Source organism: Cydia splendana, chromosome 20, assembly GCF_910591565.1.
Source record: "Cydia splendana chromosome 20, ilCydSple1.2, whole genome shotgun sequence".
NCBI classification, from domain to species: domain Eukaryota; kingdom Metazoa; phylum Arthropoda; class Insecta; order Lepidoptera; family Tortricidae; genus Cydia; species Cydia splendana.
This window is the reverse complement of record NC_085979.1, coordinates 14,512,981-14,533,556: the sequence shown is the minus strand read 5'-3', so window position 1 is coordinate 14,533,556 and position 20,576 is coordinate 14,512,981. Positions and strand designations below refer to the sequence as shown.

The window sequence follows — 20,576 nt, the reverse complement described above, 5'->3', positions numbered from 1 at the left end:
ATCGATAGAGTGATTCTTGAGGAAGGTTTCAGTGTATAATTTGCTAACCCGAGCGAAGCCGGGGCGGGTCGTTAGTGTAAAATAAAACTAAACAAAACAGTAATTTATCTACATTCCTATATTGCTCCAGTCTACATAAAAGCACATCTTGAACCATCTCCATATATCTCTTAAATAGCTCTTTTCAAAATTTCTAAATACATACTTGAAAAGCTTATAAACTCCGATCTCCGCTGAAATCTAAAACTCTACATCTATGACTAGGATGAATTAATTGACTTGCGTTTGGTGTCCAAATTTCACGTTATGTTTTTGACATACATCATGGCATAGAAATATTTTAGGTACTTAACTTTAGGTATTTAAATACGATTATCAACGGATAGAACACCTGTAAACGTCGACGACATAACAAGTTTAAAGACTTGAGAACCATTACAACAACACATTTATGCTAAACACTATTTTCACGGAATGAGCAAAACATTTTCAAGCGTAGACAAATATGTACAGTAGGCATGTGAATTTACGTCCTTCGTGTTTATTTGAATTCTTTCATTTAATATGCAGAAGCCGCAGACGGCTATCGACAGCTACAACCTGTCAACTTTACTAGTCTAAACATTTTAGCAGACCTTATCTCGTTTTATGACTGTCTTGTAGTGTATAATTATTTTCCATCGTATTTTCACGGAAACGTACGAACGTGTCTTGCTATTTCAGTCAGTCTCCGTACAAAAAGTACAGAGGTTGACTGAAGTAACATGGCAAATACGAACGTTTCCGAGAAAATACGATGGAAAACAATTATGCACGTGTCAACGATGATCTACATATAACCTGAAGGACTCTTTAACAGCTAATGGACTGCATTCACCTTTATATCAAAGCGATATTTGGCGTTCTGTTTAGCATTCTTATGGGTTCCTATGTAAAGTATTAGTATCGTAATATCCTTAGAAGACTCCCAATCATCTATCTGTTCTTATCCTTTGCCCTTCTTTTTCCCCCGATCCTCTTGAAAGTACCCGCCAGGGCCGGGCACGAGCTTAACGCCGGTCCGTTCCGGTCGGTCAGACGCGGTCCGCTCCGGGGATGAGTCCGACACGATGCCCTGCAGTCGGTGCGCGTTGGTTTGACTTAGCCTGTTGATATTGTCAAAAACTGTTGCTCAATCTGTTGGACGATTCATAAGAGCTGGTACGAAATTTGTACTGTACTCTCAATATTCTCAAACAAAATCCGCGCCAACGTTTGTGAATCAAAATACAGTGATAGCAACAGGGGCGCAGACGAAAAGGCAAACGGAAAACAACTTGGCTCAAAAACCTTTCGATGTGGTTCGGGATGAGCACTCGATTTTCGTTTAGAGCAGCCTTAAATAAAGTGTGAAGATCGCTAACCTCCGGTAGGAGATGGCAACGTATGACTGTAATAAGAGTATGATTTGTGAATGATAATGATGAATTCTCTACTCAAGGTTCACTGACCTGACCTCCTCGACGTCGGCCACCTTGTCTATGAGGCTCCGTATGATGCCCTCCTTGTGCTCCAGCGCGAGATTAGCTCGCTCCAGCTCGCGCCGATACTCGAGCTGGGCGGAGCTCGCGCGCCGCTCCTGTTCCACTATGCGACGCTCTAGCTCTTCGAGGGAGGAGTGAGCGCGGGATTTCACTTCCTAAAACAAACAGACATCTATTTTAACCTCTGGTCTGTGTATGATATGGAGCCTGACCGAATTTTAAATTTTCCTTTGCATTTCTTTGTGGTCCGTTCCAGCGCGTCCAATGCTCCTGAGCGGCTCGGCTTGTTGAGAACTTACGGAACGCTTGGCCTTGGTGACGCGCTATAAGGTACACAAACCGTAGCATATAAGGTACAGAATACACATCTTGATCACGAGGGATCGTGATCTGTTTCAGTGTGTCCGGCGCTCTCCTGAGCGGCTTAATGGCGTGTTGAACTGATGGAGCGCTTGGTAACGCGCTATAAGGTACACAGACCGTAGCAGATAAGGTACACACCTTTATCTCTCTCTTGATCCGCTCCAGCGTGTCTAGAGCTCTCCTGAGCGGCTCGGCGTGTTGCGAACTGACGGAGCGCTTGGCCTTGGAGGCGCGCGCCGCTGCGCTGCGCATGCGGTGACGGAATATCACCGCCGCTTTGCGATATAGCCTGAATAAAAAAAATACTTTTGACTACTTTTCACCCCTCTGAGTAAGTATCTTTTTTTTCGCATAGAAGTTCCCCCACTGCGGAATTCTATTAATAATGTGTGTGTTAGCTTATGTCCCTCTGCCTATAAAAATGAATTAACTGACATTAATTTATCAAAATCTGATACTCAACAGAGTTCAACGCTACTGAAACACGATTCAAGGAAACAAACTTACATACAAAGACTTAAAATCTCAACTCCCTCACCTCATTATGAAACCAATAGGGTATTATACTGTATTTAAATAAATTATTTTACACCATGCATGAAATAAAGCACCAGATAATTGTTAGAAAAACACAGATAGGAGTTATTTTTAAACACAAGTTCTATTTAATAAATCGGATAGAAATATAAAAAGTAGGCGAGTTGACCGTGACGTCACGATGTAATGTTTCATATAAAGCATATCGTTTTGACAGTTCTAAAAAAGTAACTGATTTGACTAGTAAGAAAATACCCTATTGTGTCATCATTAATCATAAAATTAACATTAGTCAGTTAACATTTTCATTCTCATGATAACACTATGGACATGGTCTGAAATAAATTAATTGATTGATAATATTCACCTGACGTTCTTTAGCGCCGCAGTCAACTCCTCCTTGGCGGTAAGCAGCTCTTTCTCCGCGTTGCTGCAACGCTCCTCGGCGGCGCGCAACTGTTGCTGCAACTTGGCCACTTGCTCAGTTTTGCGCTCGTTCTCCATGCCGTACTGGTGTTTCAGCTCTTCTAACAACCTGTTACAATGCAAGGTGTTGTGTATTTAAATAATGTGTATAAAATGGAGTTTCAAGAGGTGTGTAAGAAGAAGTTACGAATAATGCTACGAGAGTTTTAGCTGCTATTCAAAACCACGTCTGTAGAACAAAAATGGGTCTATAGACTAATGGCGTTATTCATAAACGATTCCGATCCGAACCCGTGAAAATATGGTCCGTATTAGCCATAGAACTATTTCTATGGTAAGTTACGCACTAGTCCGATCTCCGTCATCCGATTTCTTTCCGTCATTCAACGTGTGCGGTGCGTAACTTACCATAGAAATAGTTCTACGGCTACTACGCACCATATTTTCACGAGTTCGGACCGGATTCCGATCGGACGTAGTGCGAAACCGCTCTTACTGACCTGAATTAGCTGTGAATCGTTTGTGTTTATCTGTCATTTTGACGTATATGTTAAGAAAGGAATAAAACATAATTTAACTATATCAGGCTCGTAAAGTTTTATAAATAAGGAGGTGAAGAGTAAACTATCTTGATGTCCAACGCTTCCTGTACCGTGTCTGTGCAAACCGAGTGGATGTTTAAGCGGGAAGTTCAAATCCCTTGGACCTTGGAAGCTTTACATCACGCTGTACGCCTCATCGAACGACATTGGAGCAAGACAGCGATCGGACCTTTCGCTCCCACTTATGGTTGTCGCTGCCGCCGTCGCAAGTCGCCTCAATATCGTGGCCGAGCCGTAACCCTAGCTCCGAGCGTGCACGCTCGACGCTAACGTCGACTGCCATGCTTATTTTAATCAATGTATGGTGGCCGAGGAGTATCGCTAACGATGCGTTACCGCTTGCAGTGGTCGAGGCGGCGCTCGTGCAGGTCGGCGGGCACAGTGCGTGCCCGCAGCGCGTCCAGCGCCGCCATCTTGCTGTCCGACGCCTCCAGCGCGTGCTTGAGCGTGAAGTACTCGCGGTGGACCGTCTCGTAGTCGCGCATCATGGCTGCCACTGATCAAAAATAAACAGGCTGAAATGAGCCCGTGATTCTAAAGTGCAAATAGGCAGTATAGGCACCTGCCTATAATTCGTTCGTGTGAGAATATAATCCGATTTAGAACTAGTGGCTCTGTGAGCTGTAGACCTCGCGAGCTGAGTTTAAAACTGAATAAATGTATGGTTCCGTTGTTTTGAAGAATTTAGAGAATCTAATTTGACCATAAAAACTGAACTATCAATTGCTTACAAAATTCGGGAATTGGTTTAGATATGCGACCTGTAGAGTAGAACATATGGACATACGAAACAATTTTTGGCTAACAGGCCAATTCCAACTTACACTGATATCAGAAAGACATCTAACTGATGTCATTTAGTTATCGTGCATTTCACTCGTTCTTGTCCGTACATGTATTGGCGCAAGCGAGACGCACGATGACTACTAAATAACATGATAAAAATATCATCCCGATGTCAGTGTACGGTCGATGCCCCTAAAGTATACACGTCGCCATACTAATTGTATAGAAAAGTGGATAGAGTTAGACCAAGAAAAGTCTGCAGAGATTTTGATAGCACACGCAGTTCCAATGTTATTTGTGCCAGTGTCAAAATCTCTGCAGACTTTTCTTGGTCTAACTCTACTTATGTTAGGAAACCAACATTACCTTTGAATTAACCTGTAAACTGCAACTAAGAAGCTTCGTGCGCGAGTGTGGCCCATAATTTCCGAAAATCATTTTTTCTTCGAGGCAATTACTCCGTTCTCATATTTTGCGTTGCCCATAATTTCCCGAAATCATTCATTCTCGGTAGCAATTACTCCGTTCCCATATTTTCCCAATGGTTTTCTTCCGCAATCGCCTATTTTTAATATTTTTAAATTAATCTTTTCTTTATAGTTTTCGTTGTTTTAAATATCTAGGATAATATTTTCTTGTTACTGTATGTTAATAGTGTAGTAATTATATTTGTTACTTGTAGGTATTTCACATACAACAAATATCAAAAACACTAAAATTAAAACATAATCTAAAAAACTACAAGTAAAAAACCAAACGCTGTCAGCCAATAACTCTAACCTACCTATCTCTGGGAGCAGATTCGATTTTAGGCTCATCAAAAAAAAAAAATAACCCTAACCTACCTATCTCTGGGAGCAGTTTCGTTTTTAGGGTCATCAAAAAAAATAACCCTAACCTACCTATCTCTGGGAGCAGTTTCGTTTTTAGGGTCATCAAAAAAAATAACCCTAACCTACCTATTTGAAAAAACCCTGGTTATTTTTACCACTAGCATTAAAAAATATGGAGATAGAGAATATTTAGTTAGTGAAAAAAAAACCTACTGGTTATTTTAACTACTAGGATTAAAAAGAAAAGGGAATAAATTGAGAAAAGGAAAATTTAGTTTATGAAAAAATGTACACGAAAAATTAAATAAAGCGAAGAAATTCCACTGGGAAAAAATGAGAACGGAGTAATTGCCTCGAAGAAAAAATGATTTGCGGAAATTATGGGCCATTTAAGCGAGGCGATCCAAATTAAAAGGCTCAAAGTCTAACTAACATTATTGTTAGTTAGACTTTGAGCCCGGGAAAGCGCAACGTACGAGCAACCTACAGCTAGTTCCCTGAGCCCAAGGTCGACCACTACCCTAGGCAATGTTAACCCCTGCGATTTATGGATGGTGACCGCCCATGCTATAAACGTAAGTGGAAACTGACTCCTGGAACAGCCATGCCCTTGAACTAAAACCGCTAAAAAATGTTCAAACAAAAACTCAAACGAATACGCTTACCTCGCGCTTCGCGCTCGCTTGATCAATCAGCAATACGATGTTTAAGTGCAAAAAATAAATAAAAAAATTTGCATTTACTGGGGATCGAACCGGGTACCTATCCCATATCCTTGCTTGTAAGCGTCTTTCCAACTGCGCTATGATAGCATTTAGATAAGCTGACGAAATTTGGTTACTTATTCTTGAGTAAGAATTTAAATATCTAATCTAAAGAGAATAAAGTGTATAGGGGACGTGCATGAACTATAGGGGGCAGCACAGGAGCCGTCAGATCTTTGGCGCGAAGCGTAGATGTGTAGTTTATGATTCCGATGTAGCCCACAAGATGGCAGAACCTACTATGCACAAGGAAACGTACTTACAAGAACGGTAGATGGTAGCACTTGCTTTTGCAATGTACATGTGCACATATGTTTCCGATTCAGGCCACAAGATGGCAGGCCCTCCAACGCGCACGGTCCCTATAGTGGGCGTGCGTGAACTATAGGGGGTAGCATAGGAGCCGTCAGATTTTTGGCGTGAGGCGTAAATGTGACGTTTATGCTTCCGATGTAGCCCACAAGATGACAGAACCTACTATGCATAAGGAAACGTACCTACAACCTACAAGAACGGTAGATGGTAGAACTTGTTTTGGCAATGTACATGTTTCCGATTCAGGCCACAAGATGGCAGACCCTCCAACGCGCACGGTCCCTATATGTAGTAGAGGGTTATTGTCATACTAAATTTTGTAGTCACAGTAAATTTACTGCCATCTTTCGATACAGGATTAAAATGAAAATGAAAAAAAAATCAATAAATGTATATATGTATGGATAAATGATTTTTTTTATTTTTAGAACGCCATATGATTTTGACCCATGTTCTTTTACTGATATGAGTAAAAATTGTTAAATATAAAATGGTGTCGCCATCTAGACGAGCATAGGCCAAAGGTATGGCGCCGTATATTCAAGAATCAAATTTTCTTTAAAGCGCAAAAAGCCATCATCTCTTGCAAAAAATAAACGAATGCGCTTAGCCCGCGCTTGATAAATAAAAAATACGATTTTTTTTTTCATTTTTTCAAAATAAAATAAAAAACAACAATTGATACGAAATTTAAGTATAAAAAAATACAAAAAGTTATGAAGCAGCATACAATTACTGGGGATGGAACCAGGGACCTCCCTATGCAAACCAAAAAGCGAACGTTTGCAAAATGCGCCATGATAGTTCTTACTAAAGCTGAGGAAATTTAGCTACTCATTCTCAAGTAAAAACTAAATATCTAAATACCGCCGAAACCAGCGATACAAATTTTCTGAATTTTTGGCCATTTAATCTATAAACATATATCAAAAAGAAAAAACTCTTATGATATCGATACGACTATTTGTTTAGGCGACAGGTATCACGACTCCGCCATTTTTAAAAATTTCCAAAAACCGGATTGACAAAAAAATTTTATTTAGTCATAGAATCTGGTCACAAAATTTCATGAGAATCGGTTAAGAATTGCGACCTGTAGAGGAGAACATCCGGAAATACAAAACTAAATATCTCAATACCGCCAAAACCAGCGATATTTTTTTTCTGCATTTTTTGCTATTAACTCTGTAAACATGTCTCAAAAAGAAAAAACTCTTATGATATCGATACGATTATTTGTTTAGGCGCCAGGTATCACGACTCCGCCATTTTTAAAAATTTCCAAAAACCGGATTGACAAAAAAAAATTATTTAGTCATAGAATCTGGTCACAAAATTTCATGAGAATCGGTTAAGAATTGCGACCTGTAGAGGAGAACATCCGGAAATACAAAACTAAATATCTCAATACCGCCTAAACCAGCGATATTTTTTTTCTGCATTTTTTGCTATTAACTCTGTAAACATGTCTCTAAAAGAAAAAACTCTTATGATATCGATACCACTATTTGTTTAGGCGCCAGGTATCATGACTCCCCCATTTTTAAAAAAATCAAAAAACCGGATTGACAAAAAAATTTTATTTAGTCATAAAATTCGGTCACAAAATTTCACGAGAATCGGTTAAGAATTGCGACCTGTAGAGGAGAACATCCGGACATACGAAAGCAAAATGCCCGAGTCAAAACGTAGACCTTCGCTTCGCTTCGGTCAATTATCAAGGAGAATAGAGTGTATAGAGAGTTACTGCCATCTACTCGACAGTAGGCCAAAGGTTATGGCGCCATCGCTCAAAAAAATTGCACCATACCTTTGGCCTACTGTCGAGTAGAAGGCGTTAATTTCAATATTTAACAAATTAACACATATCAGTGAAAGAATAAGGATCAAAGTCAAATGGGGTTCTATCAGTTTTAATCTTCTGTCGAAAGATGGCAGGAAATGTATTGTGGCTACATAATTTACTTTGACAATCCGCCTCTATTTCAAATTCTCTTTAGAATTATCAAATAGTTGTCACGAACATGTCGTAAAAGATCCCTTTATGGGTTCTGTTCTTGGCAAGCTACACGCACGCTACATGGGCTAAAACATATTTAATAACTCTGTGAAAAAATGGTCACTAAATTTTCACTTACTCTTATCTTCATACAACTCGTAAACCTTTTTCAACTTGGACTCTGCCCTTTCAGCTCTCTCCAACAACGTAGCTTTCTCAATATCGCCTGTCTCTTTCTCCACCCCCAGCTTCTTGTAGCTCTGTCTCACTTGCGCCAACTCCGATTCTAGGGCTGTCACCTTATCGAGCAAGCTTTTGTTTTCGGCCACGATCTGCTTGGATTTCTTGTTGATGTTTTCGAATTGTTTCTCGTAGTCTAGAATGAGGGTATCTTTCTCTTGTAGGTTTTCTTGATATGCATCAAATAGAGGCGCTGTAAATTTCACAGTAACTTTAGGATTTTTTTTTAAATCATTAATGGTAAGTAACCGAAAATGTACTTAAAATATCCTCAATTTGACTCTGTTTTCACCGGTTAGCTACATATTCAAGCCAATCTTGGCACCACGCCTAAAGCAGACAGCAGTATATATCTTTCATTTTCTTACCTAAAGCCTGTGCACTCAATAGTCCAGAAAGATCGACGACCCTAGACGTGTGCGGTTGATCTTCCGTCCCGCTCTTCGATTGAGCATCGTCAGTGTAGCCAACTTCTAAAATAAAATAAAAATGTTTGTTAGGCCCACTTGCACCATCCCACTACCCCGGGGTTAAGCGGTTAAACCGTTAACCTAGTGTCAAATTGTACTGGTAACCATGGTAACTCCAGGTTTAACCGGTTAACTACGGGTTAGTGGAATGATGCAAGTGGGCCTTAATATCATTTCGTGTGCGTCACTTAAATGCTTCTGAAAACTTAGAATCTCGAAATTAATCTATTTTAGGGTTACCTACGCAAAAATCAAATTAGCATTTTTTAGATAAACAAGGCAAATAACTGAACTAAGGGAAAGTGTTCCTAATGAAAGCCTCTTCTCTTCCTAGGTACTAACCTGCCTGCACGCGGTCGAATGCTGATAGCGACCCTGCGGCACCCCATCTAAGGCGGAGTCGGCACTGGTTGGTGGTTTTAGACGGTAGTCCTCCACTGGTTAGTCCGTCATCCCCCCTGGTTCAGGTGACATGCGTAATCGCATTTTCCCAACGTAAATAAAAAGGTACTAACCTGGCCCTTTGTACCCGAGACTGGTGGTGACGAGGGAGTCCAGGTCGAATTTATCAGCTTTGTTATCCGTCGCCAGACTTTGTATGTTGGCGCGGAGCTTCTCCTGGTATCTCGATAATTGGACATTTAATCTGGAAATTATAAGTTACACAACATTCGTACAAATAACACACATACAGACACACACGCACACATCACACAAGACGAGAGCACATCCCGTGAGGACCATCAAGTTAAGTTAGACTTCACATCTTCAGCACAATTTATACAAATCTTATCCTCATAAGGCCCAAGGTCCTACTTACAGTACTTCTCCAATTCGATGGAATTTAAATCATATTCAATTGGAACATAGACGCTTTTTCTTTGTTTTGTTCAACTTTCAAACAACGCGAAATCAACTCTATTTCCTACACTATAGGTTCAAATTTCAGTAGCAAATTTTGGATGTTTCATTTGTATGGCAGGACCCAAATGGGAGACGCCCGATTGGACGTCCTACGTACCGCTGGAACGACGTAGTAACTCAAGACGTCAAGACCTGCTCAACCTCATGGCGACTGGCGAGAGCTATCTCAAGACCGAGAAGCATAGCGTGATCTGGTGTCGGAGGTCCGGACTCACTTTTGGTTGTTGGTTGTTGCGTCACCGAAGTAAGTAAGTAAGTATGGCAGGGCCTAAGGAGGGTATAATAAGCACAACAAATGGTTGATTGATACCTGTAGAGCACATCCTTGAGTGCCTGCATGTCTCTCTGCATCCTGTGCGTGTGCTCTCGAGCTTGCGTCAGCAGGATCTGACGGCTGCTGCAGCTCATGCATACTTCCACTAGTGGGATCGCTGTTTCCACGCGATCTAAAATTTAAAGAGGTCTTTAGAACCAGTGTTGGCCGTAATGGTTAATTCTAATTAACAATTAATCAATTGCATTAACCATTAATTCCGCAATTAATCAATTGCATTACGCATCAATATAATTAAAATTAGTTAGAATTGAAGTTTGAGACGTTTAATTACATTGATTGTCAATCTGCATTAACGTTTAATGGAATTAAATAATTTATTTCATAAACTAATAATTAATGTTACTTTTGCTTGGAACTATTAAAATTATAAATAAAAATAACTATTAATACAAGCTTCAGTGAATTATCAGATCGTGATACATATTTTAACATGAGACTCTACACTATATGTTTCTATACACTCATTATAGGTGTATTCCTATTTGTCGCTGCCATATGTGAGTTGGAGACAAATGGGAAACGGGGACTAATGGGATTTATATGCAGAACCTATTCCATCTGTTCCAGGTGGGAACAAATGGGAAAACATAAGAAAATGATGTGTTCCCATTTGTCCCCACCTTATTGGTGTGGAGACAAATGGGAAACGGGGACAAATGTGATTTATATGCAGCGTCTATTCCATCTGTTCCAGGTGGGAAAAAATGGGAAAACATGGGAAAATGATGTGTTCACATTTGTCTCCACACCAATAAGGTGGGGACAAATGGGAATGTTTTATACGAATGAATATGAACGGCGGGAAACAAAAGGGATACACCCGATATTAGTGTTCCCATTTGTCTCCGCTCCAATGAGATGGGGAAAAATGAAAATATTTCTATGCAGCGTCTTTTCCCATGTTTCTATACACTCATTATAGGTGTATTCCTATTTGTCCCTGCCATATGTGAGTTGAAGACAAATGGGAAACGGGGACAAATGGGATTTATATGCAGAGCCTATTCCATCTGTTCCAGGTGGGAACAAATGGACATACATCAGAAAATTATGTGTTCCCATTTGTCCCCCCCTTATTGGTGTGGAGACAAATGGTAAACGGGAACAAATAGGATTAATATGCAGCGTCTATTCCATCTGTTCTAGGTGGGAACAAATGGGAAAACATCGGAAAATGATGTGTTCCCATTTGTCTCCACACCAATAAGGTGGGGACAAATGGGAATTATTTATATGCAGTCTTTTCCTACATGTTCCCCGCGGGGACAAATGGGAATACACCCATTATTGGTTATAATGGGTGCATTATTGGTGTATTCCCACTTGTCCCCTATGCATGTGTCCTACGCCATACATGAGAAGGGACAAATGGGAATACATCATTTTCCGATGTTTTCCCATTTGTTCCCGATTCGCGTGACCTACGCCATGCATGAAGCTGGGACAAATGGGAATGTTTTATATGAATGAATATGAACGGCGGAGAACAAAAGGGATACACCCGATATTAGTGTTCCCATTTGTCTCCGCTCCAATGAGATGGGGAAAAATGGAAATATTTCTGTGCAGCTTCTTTTCCCATATGTTTCTATAGACTCATTATAGGTGTATTCCTATTTGTCCCTGCCATATGTGAGTTGGAGATGAATGGGAAACGGGGACAAATGGGATTTATATGCAGAGCCCATTGGGAAAATGATGTGTTCCCATTTGTCCCTTCTCTCATGTATGGCGTAGGACACGTGGATAGGGGATAAGTGGGAATACGCCAATAATGCACCCATTATAACCAATAATGAGTGTATTCCCATTTGTCCCCTCGGGGAACATATAGGAAAAGACTGCATATAAATATTTCCCGTTTGTCCCCACCTTATTGGTGTGGAGACAAATGGGAACACATCATTTTCCGATGTTTTCCCATTTGTTCCCACCTGGAACAGATGGAATAGACGCTGCATATAAATCCCATTTGTCCCCGTTTCCCATTTGTCTCTACACCAATAAGGTGGAGACAAATGGGAACACATCATTTTCTGATGTTTTCCCATTTGTTCCCAACTGGAACAGATGGAATAGGCTCTGCATATAAATCCCATTTGTCCCCGTTTCCCATTTGTCTCCAACTCACATATGGCAGGGTCAAATAGGAATACACCTATAATGAGTGTATATAAACATATGGGAAAAGACGCTGCATAGAAATATTTTCATTTTTCCCCATCTCATTGGAGCGGAGCCAAATGGGAACACTAATATCGGGTGTATCCCTTTTGTTCCCCGCCGTTCATATTCATTCATATAAAACATTCCCTTTTATCCCCACCTTATTGGTGTGGAGACAAATGTGAACACATCATTTTCCCATGTTTTCCCATTTTTTCTCACCTGGAACAGATGGAATAGACGCTGCATATAAATCCCATTTACCCCGTTTCCCATTTGTCTCCACACCAATAAGGTGGGAACAAATAGGAACACATCATTTTCTGATGTTTTCCCATTTGTTCCCACCTGGAACAGATGGAATAGGCTCTGCATATAAATCCCATTTGTCCCCGTTTCCCATTTGTCTCTACACCAATAAGGTGGGGACAAATGGGAACACATCATTTTCTGATGTTTTTGTGATGGGTGTGAGTGTGTATGAGTGTGTGTAAGGTGGGAACAAATAGGAACACATCATTTTCTGATGTTTTCCCATTTGTTCCCACCTGGAACAGATGGAATAGGCTCTGCATATAAATCCCATTTGTCCCCTTTTCCCATTTGTCTCCACACCAATAAGGTGGGAACAAATAGGAACACATCATTTTCCGATGTTTTCCCATTTGTTCCCACCTGGAACAGATGGAATAGACGCTGCATATAAATCCCATTTGTCCCCGTTTCCCATTTGTCTCTACACCAATAAGGTGGGGACAAATGGGAACACATCATTTTCTGATGTTTTCCCATTTGTTCCCAACTGGAACAGATGGAATAGGCTCTGCATATAAATCCCATTTGTCTCCGTTTCCCATTTGTCTCCAACTCACATATGGCAGGGTCAAATAGGAATACACCTATAATGAGTGTATATAAACATATGGGAAAAGAAGCTGCACAGAAATATTTCCATTTTTCCCCATCTCATTGGAGCGGAGACAAATGGGAACACTAATATCGGGTGTATCCCTTTTGTTCCCCGCCGTTCATATTCATTCACATAAAACATTCCCATTTGTCATAGCTTCATGCATGGCGTAGGTCACGCGAATCGGGGACAAATGGGAATACACCAATAAGCACCCATTATTACCAATAATGGGTGAATTCCCATTTGTCTTCGCGGGGAACGTATGGGAAAACCCTGCATAAAAATACAGAGACAAAAATTACGATGTTTATTCTTGTTAATTGTTAATTATCAATCACATTTTTAATTTTCATTCAAAATTGATTTAATTTTTAATGGTTTGTAAAGCAATAACCATTAATTATTTTTAATTGTTAGTGGTTCGAAATAAATTAATATTAATGCAAATTGATGATCAATGCAATTGATAATTTATTTCCCTTCAATGGTTAATGGTTAATGGCAATTAACCTTTTCAATGGTTAATTTTTAATGGTCAATTGCATTAACGTTCGGCCAACACTGTTTAGAACAAATAACAGTGCAAAAACTAAAAGGGATAGTGTCATATTTTTAATTAAGGTAAAAACGACGAAAATCATCGAATTTCAAGCTTTTGGAAGACTGTTCCTCGATCTTATCAACACGATGCTTGCTCGACCCCAGTGAAACTCTCCAGTACACCCTTCTTAATTTACTCGCCTTAACGCGTAGCAATATCTACCATTATAGTACGGTCACAGAGATTAATTGTTTATCCATCTAAGGTTCAAGCACAGAATAAGTAACAGTACTAGGTACATAAGGTTCACTCTCTAACAAAACGCGTTTATTACGAGAGATACAAGCACGAGCAGGCGTCCGTTCCATAGCGGTGCGCGGCAGGCCGGCAACTACTACTGCTAGACACCAAAACTGGTGTGGCCGCATGTACTTGTAGCGACGCGACGAAATCGCGGAGTGAGCCACACCTTGGTCAAGCTAATTTGGTTGTCAATATCAACAGTATGAAATGTCCAATGTAAAGTCAACCCTAAATGGCTCAACAATTAAAGTCCGTGAACCGTGACTGTACGTATTATATTTCTTAGCAGCACTAAAGACCCAAATCATATTGAGTATCATCGTTGTTAACAAATAAATCTCCACTAAAGGTACCTTTGTCAGGCACATCCAACTGCTTGACCCTATCGCCGAGCTCCTTGCACCTAGCCTCCAGCTCGCTGTTCCTCTCTCTCTCCCCCTTGAGCGCCGTCTTGCACTCCTCCATATATTGCACGAGGGTCCAGTATTGGTTCTTCAGCCCCAAAACATAAATACAGCTTCACAGAACATACCTTTGTCAGGCACATCCAACTGCTTGACCCTATCGCCGAGCTCCTTGCACCTAGCCTCCAGCTCGCTGTTCCTCTCTCTCTCCCTTGAGCGCCGTCTTACACTCCTCCACATATTGCACGAGGGTCGAGTATTGGTTCTTCAGCCCCAAAACATAAATACAGCTTCACAGAACATACCTTTGTCAGGCACATCCAACTGCTTGACCCTATCGCCGAGCTCCTTGCACCTAGCCTCCAGCTCGCTGTTCCTCTCTCTCTCTCCCTTGAGCGCCGTCTTACACTCCTCCACATATTGCACGAGGGTCGAGTATTGGTTCTTCAGCCCCAAAACATAAATACAGCTTCACAGAACATACCTTTGTCAGGCACATCCAACTGCTTGACCCTATCGCCGAGCTCCTTGCACCTGGCCTCCAGCTCGCTGTTCCTCTCTCTCTCCCCCTTGAGCGCCGTCTTGCACTCCTCCACATATTGCACGAGGGTCGAGTATTGGTTCTTCAGCTGATCGTTCTCTTCTGCAAATAGTTTGTTGTATTCGAGGACTGCCTTCAGTTTGTCTTTTAGCTTTAGGATGTAGGCGTCTTTCTCGGATATCTGCGAAAAAAATGAGATGTTGGAGTTAAGGCTATTGGCTATAGAAAAAAATGGTAGGTACTTATAAAGCATATCTTTCACATGGCTAGTACACAAATGTAATAGATAATCAATAATCAACTTATACTCGAAAATCAGAGTACCTATGACTGATTTAGTTGCTGACTTCACACCACATACACCACATTAGATTTATTTAGGTTTTCCAGTGTGATTAATTTTGCCGCTTTTTGCAGGCAGTTGATCTATAAAACCCCGGTGTAATCGTACTTCTTAGACTGTTCCGTCTTCTGTTCTTTAGCAGAAACTTGCTCTCCCGACAAGTCTGTGTGACGTTACAGTCAAAGCTCTGATCTGATCTTCTCATCTATATACACGTGGTAAACTCTTACCGTGATGACGCTCTCCTCACACCTACTAATAAGAGTGGTGATGAGCCCCTCGTACTTTTTAGATAGTTTCTTCTTCTGTTCTTTGAGGAGCGACTTACTCTCCCGACTTGGTGGGGGAGAGGTTATTGCCACGGCTTGTATGTTGCGCTTCCGTGGAGGCTTCGGAGGCTTCGCGCCTACGTGGAAAATATTTAATGTTGTATTTTACTACAAATTGGATACATAGTGGTAAGTGGTCTTGGTTAAGGTAGAGTTAGCAAAGAAAATAATGCTTGTCACATTTTTTTGTTACTAATTATAATTATTACAACTTGCATGGAAAACATGCATAAGTATTCTTTTTTCCCACTTTTTGTTAGTGTAACCTCAGTATTACTGTAATTTTTGAAGTGAAAACTTCTTTAGCGGCGCTGAGCACTTTTTGAGGTGGGGAAAAAATGATAAACTCGATTCAGCGTAACGCGTAACGCGTAACGTAACGCTGACGTCATGTGTCACGGACAATGTTATTCACCAAAGAACTTTACTCATAACGTATCATAATCAGGTCAATTATTTAAAACTGGAGTTTTATATTAAGCAATAAAGCTCAATGTTCTAATCTTGTACGGGCTGAAATACGAGGATCTCACAGTTAGGGGAGATGTGGGTATAATGATCTCCTTAAGGGAGAAACTTTACTGTGTTCACAGTTGGAGACAAAAACACAAGATTTAGGTCTTTATCTTTATGAATAGTCCATTTACTTAACTAAGTCTCTGCATACTTATTTCTCGTGTTTTTTATATATTTAAATAATTATGTTATGTTTTCTAAAGGTTTAGTAAAGGATCATTTTATACATAGGTGTGTATAAAACGATCCCTAGGGTAGAGTTAAAATAATCACAGATGATTCCTTTATAATATCAAGATTTCTTCGTCTTAATCATTTAAGTCAGTCGATTCCAGCGTTTATTTATTTTCAGAAGATGAGTGCTATTTTTTTTTTCTATTTTAGCCTTATTTTTAACGCCGCCAGGGGCACAGATTTTGCTTGCTATTTTAAAAGGCAATCCATAATTTACTCGCATTAAGAGCCCTTAGTATTTCTTCCTAAGGTCATTTTTTCGGAAGTAAGTGGCTTTGCGCACATAAATTCGGGACATGATATGTTATGGCCTATACAGGAAATGCTCATAGTAAATTACTTAGGGGGTAAAATTATTTCAGGGATCATTTTACGCCTACGAAAAGGGATCATTTGACCTCAAACACCAAATTTGAAATATCGACAAAAATATAACTTTAAATTCAACTTTCTTCAATATAAACATCCTTAAAGTATAGATAAACATCAGATCAAGATCCGACAATGAAACATAATTTGAATAAAACGCAACATGCTAAAAGTAATGGAATTCGGAAAATAGGCTACCGTAGATTAGACGTATATGTTTTAATTATTTTCTAATATAATCACGCTACGTGCTCATACTGCCATGACACTTTAAGAGGCAACTGGCGGGGTCACGGGGAAGACGTTTAATGCATATTTAGATTGATGGCATCAGTAGTTGCTCAGATAAGAGGGGGGATCATTTCACCTTGAGGGATCATTATGTACACATCTCCCCTACATTCTAACTTTATATCACTCAAATATAATTCAATAAAGCTACATCTTGATGAAATCGCTAATAAAAGTGAACTTCAGTACTGGTGAATAAAACTCAAAATATCATGACCAAATATATTTAGATGCGAGGTCTGCAAGGTAACTTTACAATTTCTATTCGAGTTTTAAACAATTAACGCTACAAATTTGAAATTCGAATTTTAAACAAGATCACTGACCAGCAATTTAGGAACTAAAGTTTTTCAATAAAAAGGAGGATGAGTCAATTATACATAGTGCTGCAGACATTTTGGACTAGTCATTGAGTTCACTTCTGTCGGCACTCCCGGAGTGCAACCCATTGTTTTTTTGAAGTGAAAACTTCTTTAGCGGCGCTGAGCACTTTTTGAGGTGGGGAAAAAATGATAAACTCGAGACAGCGTAAGGCGTAACGCTTAAGGCGTCTCTCCTCTCTTTCTACCGCACGGCGAAAATGTATGCCTGAGCCTGCTGTTTCATGTAGGCGGCGCAGGGCGCTTGCGTGACTTTATGTTATGTGTGACGGACAATGTTATTCACCAAAGAACTTTAGTCATAACGTATCATAATCAGGTCAATTATTTAAAACTGGACTTTTATATTAAGCAATAAAGCTCAATGTTCTAATCTTGTACGGGTTGAAATACGAGGATCTCACAGTTACATTCTAACTTTATATCACTCCAATATAATTCAATAAAGCTACATCTTGATGATATCGCTAATAAAAGTGAACTCTAGTACTGGTGAATAAAACTCAAAATATCATGACCAATATATTTAGATGCAAGGTCTGCAAGATAACTTTACAATTTCTATTCGAATTTTAAACAATTAACGCTACAAATTTAAGCTCACTGGGCAGCAATTTCGGAACTAAAGTTTTCCAATAGAAAGGAGGATGGGTCAATTATACATAGTGCTGCAGACATTTTGGACTAGTCATTGAGTTTTCACTTCTGTCGGCACTCCCGGAGTGCAACCCGTTGTTTTTTTTTGTAAACCTGTGTTGTGTACAATAAAGTGATTACTACTACTACTACTTTTAAAATAGTAATTTGTGAAAGTAACATCTGACATTAAACATTAAAAATCTTGGCTTTCATAAATAAACAAGTAAGAACAGTGCTTCTGATGTGCTTCTTCTCAGATCTAAATATGACATCAAATTTAGATGTGTATTGTAACTGTATACATAATGAAATGAAATAATTATTCATTACTTGAAGACTTTACCCTATGCAAAGTCTGTTGACTACATGCAATATTTATTAATGCATTTTCTACCATCTGTAAATGGACCTTAATTTATTTTCATACAATATTAAAATTGTTATTGGAAAATTCATACCAGCAATAACATCACGAGGATCTTCATACAAAGGGTTCTCATCAACCAGCTTACACGGAACCTCATCAGTGCCCTCCAGTAGCTTCGACTCGGTCCTCTTAATGACGGTGTTGAGTATGTCTCGTCTCATACTGGCTCGTTTTCCTGTACCCTGAATGTCAAACAGTCTGTGGTCTAATGTGAAGTTGCCGGAAAATGTTAGCTTCTCCGGACTTATGTGAACTAAACATTTCTTGGACTTTCTTTGTATTGAAGATGTCTGTAAAGATGTGAAATAAGAGCTAACAGCAATTTGAAAATACTGATGATTTTAGAATAATACATGTAACATTTTTAATATATTGAAACATCATCGTAGCATCATACACATATCAGTCGTTCACCCAGTAATATCATTTCAAAGATAGAAAGTGTGGTACCCCAGAAATTGATTCATAAGTATGTATAAAGTCCCCATTCTGCAATGGGCTAATGTTTGGCCATTAGCTCAAAACTTCAGAAGAGAAGGCTGCTGATGCTAGCAATTGCATCTAAATCAGTTGAGAGATTTAAGCGTGAAGAAGTTGTACCCAAACCACTGTAAATATCCACTAGTACCTTCATGTGTAATAATTAGACATCGTACATTTTATAGCATTTTTGGTGCACCGGAGTGGTATTAACGGAATTAGTATAGATCATTCCAACTGAAATGGTAAATTAAGGTTAATATTAACGTAATTAACGGTAATTAATAATTAGGGTTGAAATTGTTTATACCAATTCCGTTAACACCACTCCGCTGCACCAAAAATGCTATAAAATTTACAATGTCTGGTAATAATAAAACACAGTTTATCTAAGGTCAAATAAAGTAACTCATTATGCTGCTCTACGTAATTTAAAGACTCAAATTTGCTTTTGACTATAATAAAGAGTAACAAAAAACATGATTTCAATAGACATGCAAACATAATGATCTTTTTGTTAAATTAATTCAAGTATGTTATATGTAAACATTATAGCTTGGAACCAGTCATACCTAACTTCTTAATAAAAACGTAATTTACCTTTGGACTTTGATAAAAACCATCTTCCATCGTCACCTAGATTCAAGAAGCGAAATCTTAGCACCCATATTGAATATAAACACAACAAAGGGAAGAGTTCCGCTCTTTGTTCCGACGAAGACAACGCTGAAAAGATTTGCGTGTTCCGAATAATTTGTAGGCCACGTATTTATGTGAAATGAAATCTAAGTAGGTCACAAAAGTTCAATACTTACACGCGAACAATGTATTGACAAAACTTTTCGCTAAAGTATAATAACTGGTTTGTACTATAAGCACTATTCAGATTCAGTCATTTTTTAACTTATGAAAGAGGTGATTCTATTTGCAGCATATTTATTATTTCCATTTGAGTTTAGCTCTGATTTTTTTACTATTGCAGTAATCAAGTAGTAATAGTAAACACCGGTATTTTGACATTCGGTTGCCATAGTTACTGGGTTCGAACTATTTAAGACATTGTTTTACACGTACGGATACTGTTAAATTTTGCCATTTAGGTGCATTTTTATTTTTGGCCAGTTACTTGATAGAGGCGGGAAAAATTTAATATGTATAATCGTTTTGTTTTCATCATTTGTTTTTATTTTATTAAAGTTTTGCGTATCTTGCACTTAATTTTACTATGTTATAAATTTTTATGAAATTTACATAAAAAGTATAGTGTTTCTTAGTGCTACCATGGTGTTAAAATTCCAGGATTTCCTGCACTGGCTGCATAAGTATTACGTGAGTTTCAAAATTGTATTTCTAAAACAATTTTTTAAATCCAAATGTTTAATAGACCAAAAGATATTCCAAAAAAATTAACTAACCAGCCCATAACCAGCCTCTGTATTTTGCTATGTAAGTACCTATATTTTATTTCACTTTAAGTTTTTTTTGAGCAGATACCTATTTGAACTCCTTTATACAAATACAACGAAATTGATTTTCAGTGGATGGGAACCACAAATTAGAACTACACCCTTCCGCGGAATT

General features: G+C 39.1%; 1 protein-coding gene across 1 annotated transcript; it reads right to left on the bottom strand.

The window, feature by feature from the left end:
* Positions 1-100: 100 nt before the first annotated feature.
* On the bottom strand, positions 101-19,998 carry LOC134800587 (protein Cep89 homolog). The gene is made up of 14 exons (XM_063773077.1): positions 19,811-19,998; positions 19,596-19,721; positions 18,547-18,805; positions 15,561-15,736; positions 14,931-15,168; positions 10,093-10,228; positions 9,374-9,504; positions 8,757-8,861; positions 8,288-8,581; positions 3,788-3,947; positions 2,791-2,958; positions 2,025-2,175; positions 1,491-1,678; positions 101-1,145 (listed from the first exon to the last, which is right to left on the bottom strand). Exons 2-14 carry the CDS (start codon positions 19,623-19,625, stop codon positions 986-988), a joined length of 2,196 nt encoding a protein of 731 aa, XP_063629147.1. The 5' UTR covers positions 19,626-19,721; positions 19,811-19,998; the 3' UTR covers positions 101-985.
* Between the last annotated feature and the right edge of the window lie 578 nt (positions 19,999-20,576).